This window comes from Malurus melanocephalus, unplaced genomic scaffold (genome assembly GCF_030028575.1).
Source record: "Malurus melanocephalus ecotype Western Australia unplaced genomic scaffold, MMel_1.1 scaffold_266, whole genome shotgun sequence".
Classification (NCBI taxonomy): domain Eukaryota; kingdom Metazoa; phylum Chordata; class Aves; order Passeriformes; family Maluridae; genus Malurus; species Malurus melanocephalus.
Genome location: NW_026623498.1, coordinates 691,827 through 699,188, shown reverse-complemented (window position 1 = coordinate 699,188; position 7,362 = coordinate 691,827). Strand labels below are relative to the sequence as shown.

The 7,362-nt window shown below is 52.5% G+C and overlaps 1 protein-coding gene across 2 annotated transcripts in view; it reads left to right on the top strand.

Annotated features, from left to right (window-relative positions):
- The window catches only part of SPSB1 (splA/ryanodine receptor domain and SOCS box containing 1), a 15,372-nt gene that overhangs the window by 1,213 nt on the left and 6,797 nt on the right, over window positions 1-7,362 (top strand). The window contains exons 1-2 of one of the 2 annotated variants that reach the window (XM_057375985.1): window positions 205-456; window positions 4,822-5,635. In XM_057375985.1, the coding sequence (XP_057231968.1) occupies window positions 4,942-5,635 (694 nt within the window). In that variant the 5' untranslated portion in view covers window positions 205-456; window positions 4,822-4,941. Of the gene's footprint in view, window positions 1-204; window positions 457-4,821; window positions 5,636-7,362 lie in introns of those variants that run through there. The other variant, XM_057375984.1, reaches the window with a different exon arrangement.

The window sequence follows — 7,362 nt, the reverse complement described above, 5'->3', positions numbered from 1 at the left end:
CTCAGCAGGGCAGGCGCTGCCCTTTCAGCCAAGCACAGAGTGACCTTTTCTGCCCATCCCTGACCTGTCCTGAGCACAGCCACTCGCCAGGAGCCTCTTGCCCTGTGGAGGATTTCCCTTTTCTCTCTTTGCTGGGACACGTGCCACCTCTGTGAATCCCTCTTGCCCAAGCTCTGCTGCTCTGCAGTTTCCCTTTCTGCCAAATCTGCTGAGCTGTGCTGCTCCTGGGGAGCTGGGGCTCAGTTGCCCTGTGGCAACCTCCTCCATGTGGGGCCAGGCCAGGGAGGCTGCCAAAGCCAAACCATTGCTGTGCAACACGGGCTGTGTGCCCTGTCCTGATCTCAGCCAGATTGTGACACTCCCAAACTCGCCCTGGCCACGCTGCTCTGCACTGCTGTCATCTCTTGGGGCTGCTGGGTCTGGGCTGGCACAGCTCTGGAGAGCTCTAGGACACAGGTGAGCTGCTTTTTGCCCAGGTTTGGTGTTTTTTTGGTGTTTTTTTGGTGTTTTTTTGGTGTTTTTTTGGTGTTTTTTTGGTGGGTGTTTGGTGGGTGTTTGGTGGGTGTTTGGTGGGTGTTTGGTGGGTGTTTGGTGGGTGTTTGGTGTTTTTTTGGTGGGTGTTTGGTGGGTGTTTGGTGGGTGTTTGGTGGGTTTTTGGTGGGTTTTTGGTGGGTGGGAAGGGGTGCCCCAGCCCTGGTGGGTGTCCCAGGCTGGCTGTACCAGTGTCACAGTGTCACAAACACACAGAGCTCGTCACTCTGTGCTTGTGACCCTGGCAGTGAGCACCGTTTGGGGGAATGGAGGGGTCTGGCTCTTTGGGGCTGTTARAGATGTGAGTTCCTCCCTCTCACCCCATTTCACGTGTGCTGTGGCACTGCTGATCCCTCCTGGCTTTAGCCTGGCTAAAGAACCTCTCCCTGATCCGGGATGTGCTCTCAGCCCAACAGGGGAGGAACAGCAAATCCCTGCTGTGGAGGCAGCTCTGGAGCAGGGAAGGCACTGGGGAGGGTGTTTTTGGGGAATTTCTGACGTGCTGCCAGGTTAGCCAGAACTCTGGGAGCTCAGTGGCTCCTTTTGTGTTCATCCTCCTTTGCAGGTTGAACATTCAGCCCAGGAAAATGAACCAAGTTCTCCTTTTGCCTTTCCACAAGGTGATGCAAACATGAGCAAACCTGCAGTGTGTTTTTAGTCTCATTTATTGGAACTGTCTGGGATCCTTTGGTGCTGTAAGCACGCCAGTGACCACGTGCAGTACATGTATTTTCTTTTCTTCTCTTGAGGTGTGTTCCAGGCTGAAATCTCTAGGGCAGGGCTCTGATTCATTGTCTGTAGAGCGCCCAGAACCTGTGAGCTGTTGGAAGGTTTGGCCTCTTATCTGCAGAAGTTTACTGAATTAATATTATGGGAACAAACTAAAGCCACACTGAACTGCCTTGAAGAAACAGATTTACAGTAGAACTGGATCAGGAATGAAGGGATTTTGGATCCTTCAGGTTGTTGGTGCCCTGATGGGTGTCCTGTAGGTGCAGAGCAGGACCTGGAGGAGCCTGAGTTTCTGAACTGCAGARAAAAGCTGGACATTAACTCTGCTCTGCCTGTGCAATATTTTACTAACAGAGCTGTGCTCTCCCTATTTAACAGCAGGGAGTTTGCCTTCCATTTAAATGGCTTTGCTGTCCYCTGCCTTGATCTGTTTGCAGCACACAGTTGTTTTGGGGTGTTCCTCTAGTGTGACAAACTGCTCTGAACTGCTAAATGGAAGGGAGSTCTCATTCCCACTGAAAACAGCAGKRAATACTTTTCTCTGAGACACCCTTAGGATTTCATTCCCCAGTTTTTAAGGTTGACAATAGAACTGAAAATAGCATGGGAACAGAGCTGAGCATGGTGGGGATGAGCCTGTGTTGGTAAAGCAGAGCAGAGTTGCAGCAAGCCTGAGCTGTTGATAAGATAGATAAAAGCACTTTCGGTGTTTACATTTGTGCTTAGACCTGCAGCAGCTGAAAGCTTTAGAAGCAGCTCATTCCCTGGCATATCTTTTCATTTCTGGCTGCCTGTGTCTCATGTCACGCTGCCCAGGGCATTAATCCACCAATTTAACAGGATGAGCTTTCCCGTCTCTCTCTCTCCTGCTGCAGGAAACTGCCTGTATTGTCTTGTGCATGAAGAGGCTTCTCTTTTCCAAAAACGAGGGCGTAATTGTGTTCCTGACTGCAGGGCAAGGTGCCACWGTGATTTGTGGAGCCAGGAGCAGCAGAGGCAGCTGTGAGCAGGAGATATTGCCTTGCCCTGACAAGGAGCTGTGCTGCTCTTTCTTGGCATGTGGAGCTCGGTGCCTGGCCTGCTCTCACTCTCACTCTCACCAACCCCTTCATTTCAGCCTTTTTCCTTTATTTTCTCTTTATTCTAGCTGTTGTCTTTCATCTGCTGGAAGGAGTTGTGACTCTGGAGCAGACACTGGGGCTGTGCTGCCCTTCCTTGGCGTGTGGAGCTCGGTACCTGCTCTCATTCTCACTCTCACCAACCCCTTCATTTCAGCCTTTTTCCTTTATTTCCCCTTTTCTCTCTATTCTAGCTATTATCTTTCATCTGCTGGAAGTGGCCCTGACTCTGGAGCAGACACTGGGGCTGTGCTGCCCTTGGTGTGTGGAGCTTGGTACCTGCCCTGCTCTCACTCTCACCAACCCCTTCATTTCTGCCTTTTTCCTTTCTTTCCCCTTTTCTCTCTATTCTAGCTGTTATTTTTCATCTGCTGGAAGGAGCTGTGACTCTGGAGCAGACACTGGGGCTGTGCTGCCCTTGGTGTGTGGAGCTTGGTACCTGCCCTGCTCTCTGCTCTCACTCTCACCAACCCCTTCATTTCTGCCTTTTTCCTTTCTTTCCCCTTTTCTCTCTATTCTAGCTGTTATTTTTCATCTGCTGGAAGGACTGTAACTCTGGAGCAGACCCTGGGGCTGTGCTGTCCATGTGCTCCAGGATTCCCTGCTGTCTCTCTCCGGGTGATTCCCTTCCTGCTGCTGCAGCCTCACAGAAATCTCATCAAGCTTATGTTGGCAAAAGGCAAAAAGCCGTAATGAAGGAGGCATTGTGTGGTTAATGAAGAGCACAATTGTGTTCCCTCACTTCTCTGGAGTGTTTTGTGCTTCAAAGAGCTCTGCTCCTGCAGCTTTGCTTTGCTTTGGTTCTTGTTTGCTGTGCTGTGTTCTCACATGTACTGCACAGGAAATCTCTGCCTCTCCTCCCTCTGCCAATGTTTTGTTCCCTTATCCTAATCAAAATTCCAGCAGCTGAATTTGCCTATGCAAATTCCAAACTTCCACGTGTGCCTTGCCAGTCCCTTGTTGACAGCTTTTGTCCCTGTGCCTCGGGCCCTGGGATCTCACCTGGTGTGTTTTGGTTCAGCCTGAGCAAACAGCTCACACCAAAGCTTTTTCAAAATTATTGCTTTGGGTCAGCATTAAGGTGCCTGTCGCAGGGAAGCTCAGCTAATGTGTCTGTTTTGGCTTGTTTTGGCATCCTTTGGTTTGGGATGCTGCTGTTCCGTGGGTACCCTGAGGGGCTGGAAGTGCCTGTGAGTCAGGGAAATGCAGAGAGGGCAGCTCAATCCTGCCTGGTGGGATGGTGAAGCACTGGAACCCAGAACTGCCCTCCCTCCCTCCTTCCTCAGCTGTTCCTTGCTTGTTCTCACTGCCCACATTGATTTGGTTTGATGTTTGTTTGACTGATAATGATTGGGTTATTTAAATGGCATCTCCATTGAGATGCCCAACATGATTTGTTTGAAATTGCTGCACTGCACCCTCAGCATTGCGATGGGACTCTTAAAGAATCTCAGGATTTTCCTCTCCATCCATGATTTTAAAAAGTGAGCAAGGAAAGAAAAAGTAGTCTCGCCTCTTGTGACTTAAGAATTGAGATTTAGCTCACTGCTCYGATACCTTGGACTAGGAGTAAAAACCTGTAGGGAGGCTGCTGAATTGATCCCTAACCCAGAACATCCGTGAGCCTTCCCTGTTCACCTTCTTGCTGCAGCCTTGCTGATGTCCAGTAATCTTATTTTTAAASCAGATCTGATTCACGCTGTGTTTTCTGTGCCAGATGAGGTCCTTGCTTGTGAGTAAGTGCTGTGACTGTAGCTGGCAGGAGCGCTGCATGATTGCCTCACTTCAGGAAATGTTAAAATAACACTTTTTTTTCTTAGAAAGCTCGTTTGCACCCCTCCCACTTCTAAATCTCCTAATAGCTGCCCCCAGTTTGGCAGCTGTSTGACAGAGGGCTGTTTGTGTTGCTGAGTGAGAGCACAGACACTCGAGTGGATGGAGGAGAGGTGCACGGAGCGAGCGAGGATCGCCAGCCAAGCTGGCTTCAACCTCTCCGAGTTCCTCTGAAATCTGGAAGGAAAGCTGCTAAACTGTGAGAAGAATCTTGCTCCTCCCCCTGCACTCTGCAGCTCAAACGAGGGAGTTTTTTTCCCTCTTGGAGGAGAGAAGCTGCCCCAAGTGAAGCTGCTCGCCGAGACAGAGCAGGTTCATCATYTGCTGCAGGGGTGCTGGAATGAGTGACCCCAAAGCTGCACCCAGCAGCTCCTGGCTGCTCTTTGGGGCTTGCACTCAGCCCTCCCAGGTATTTAGGGCTTCATCTGAAGAGGATTCTCCCCCAAAACCTGCAGCAGGGGTGCTTTGGCAGCGCTCCGTGCAGCCCGTCCCTGCTGGGATGGAAACGCTTGTGGTTGGGATGAACAGATGAACTCTGTGCGTGTGGCACACGAGGCCGAACGTGCTAATGTTTAACTGGTCTCTTGTTTTTCTTTCCATCCGTTAGGCAATCCTGAGCAGAGCACATCTTGACAAAGTCTCCTGGCAACCCCTCTGGCGGGGCTGGATGACAGCAGGAGCCGCCAGGTGAACCTGAGCCCGCGAGGAGGCGAAACCAGGACRCGCCATGGGGCAGAAGGTCACGGGTGGGATAAAAACCGTGGACATGAGGGACCCCGTGTACAGACCCTTGAAACAGGAGCTGCAGGGGCTGGACTACAGCAAACCCACGCGGCTGGAGCTGCTGCTGGACATGCCCCCGGTGTCGCACGACGTGCAGCTGCTGCACTCGTGGAACAACGACGACCGCTCGCTCAACGTCTTCGTCAAGGAGGACGACAAGCTCATCTTCCACCGGCACCCGGTGGCGCAGAGCACGGACGCCATCCGGGGCAAGGTGGGCTACACGCGGGGGCTGCACGTGTGGCAGATCACCTGGGCCATGCGCCAGCGCGGCACCCACGCCGTGGTCGGGGTGGCCACGGCCGAGGCGCCCCTGCACTCRGTGGGCTACACCACCCTGGTGGGCAACAACCACGAGTCCTGGGGCTGGGACCTGGGGCGCAACAGACTCTACCACGATGGTAAAAACCAGCCCAGCAAAACCTACCCYGCCTTCCTGGAGCCCGACGAGACGTTCATCGTGCCCGACTCCTTCCTGGTGGTGCTGGACATGGACGATGGCACCCTGAGCTTCATCGTGGATGGGCAGTACATGGGGGTGGCTTTCCGAGGACTCAAAGGGAAAAAACTSTACCCGGTGGTGAGCGCGGTGTGGGGCCACTGTGAAATACGGATGTGCTACTTGAACGGGCTCGACCGTGAGTATGACAGGGCTGCTCCTGAACACGGGGCTGCTGATTCTGGGGAGGGTTTGAACCTTCCTGCAGGGTGAGGGATGGTGCCAATGGGGGAATTGCTGCTGCAGCTCTGAATCCTCYGTGCAAACACACAGAGTTTGTCCTGTGCTGTCCCCAAGGCACTGAGGGGCTGTGGGGATAATGTGTGTGCCAATTCTCCACCCAGAGATGGAGAACCTTGAATTGTCACCAAAGGAACATTCTGCTGACAGTRGCATTGCTGGCACTGGAATCTTGTGTTGCTTTACAGAAAACTGTCTGAGAGACAATCCCCTTCCTTAAATGGGTAATGAAGGGATGTTTGAAATCCTTGCAGGCAAGAATGGGAAAATCTGTCCCCATCTAAGAAAATGGGAATGTTTTTCATCTTTCAGAGARGCAGCTGGTGTCCCTGCCCCTTTCAGAGCAGGGTGTGCTCGTTTCCAGCGAGGGGCTGGATGCTGCACTCAGCCCAGCCTGCATGCCAGGCCTTTTACTAACAGGCACATCAATCTCTAGCTAAGCTTAGTAATAAATTTGGCTGTCCAAATGTGCTAAAGTCTGTTATCTCTCATAGTCAGAAGTTCCCATGGGGCCAGACTGTGACTCAGTCCTCTGGGTAGGGTGGAGGAGAGAGGTGAAGGAAGCGGATTAAAATCTGGATTTATGTTGTTAGTGAAATAAATTTGGCAGTATTGGTATGAAGAGTAGTTTCCCCTGCATTCCAGAGCAGTTCTGCCCAAAGGCTGCAGCATTTTGGGCTCTTGTGTTTGTGCTTGAGGTGTCCTGATGCTGGTGACCCCTGACCCTGGGGCACACCACAGCTGCCACCAGGGAAATTCAGAATAACCAGGAGAGCCCTGCGAAGGAGCAGGACCCAAATCTRCCAGGGCTTTGAGAAATGCACGTGAACTCTGCAGGACCAAACACAGAGCTCCTGGCTGGGCATTTTCTCACCCCAAGAAAGCCCAGCTCTCTCTGCCACAGCAGCCTAAAGAATGTCAGCAGCTYCAGGAACCAGGTTTTGCTGGAGGGTGGAAGCCAAAAGCTGCAGCTCCACTGCAATTTGTGGAACTGCTGGCACAGGAGTGCTCTCAGCGAGGAAACGCCACCTCCAGCTCTGCGTTTGGTTGTAAAGTGCTCTCAGCAGAGGAGTGAATGGTGGGCAGCAGGCCAGCACTGACGGGATGCTATTTTGGCACCCACAGAAAGAAGGTGTCTGGCTCTGAGCTCTCAATAGCAGCACTGTCCAGTGATTGTGGAGCTGGTGAATGGAACGGGGTCAGAAATGTGTGCGCTTTCCCTTTGCTCTCCTGTCACACCGGCGTATCAGTGCAAACTAGACACAGGCAAATGTTAATCTCACTGGAAGATCCTCTCCTTTTAAAGCCCTGAACTGGAGGGTATTTGTTGTGCTGACACCTCAAGGCTTTGAAGGTCAGGGGATTCTGGCTGAGCCCTGCTCTGTCCCAGCAGAGCCAGAGGAATTGGGGCAGACTCTCAATGCGCCCGGTTTGTGCCCTGGTGCTTTGGGAATAAAGTGCCCTGGCAAGTGCCAGAGGAGCTGTGCCAGCCCTGGGCCCCTCTGGCAGTGTCAGAGAGCCAAAGGAGCTGTCCCTGTGCAGGGCATCCCAAAATGGGGCAGGGCATCCCAAAATGGGGCAGGGACAGGGCTGGGGGCAGCTGTGTGTCCCTGTGACACGGAACAC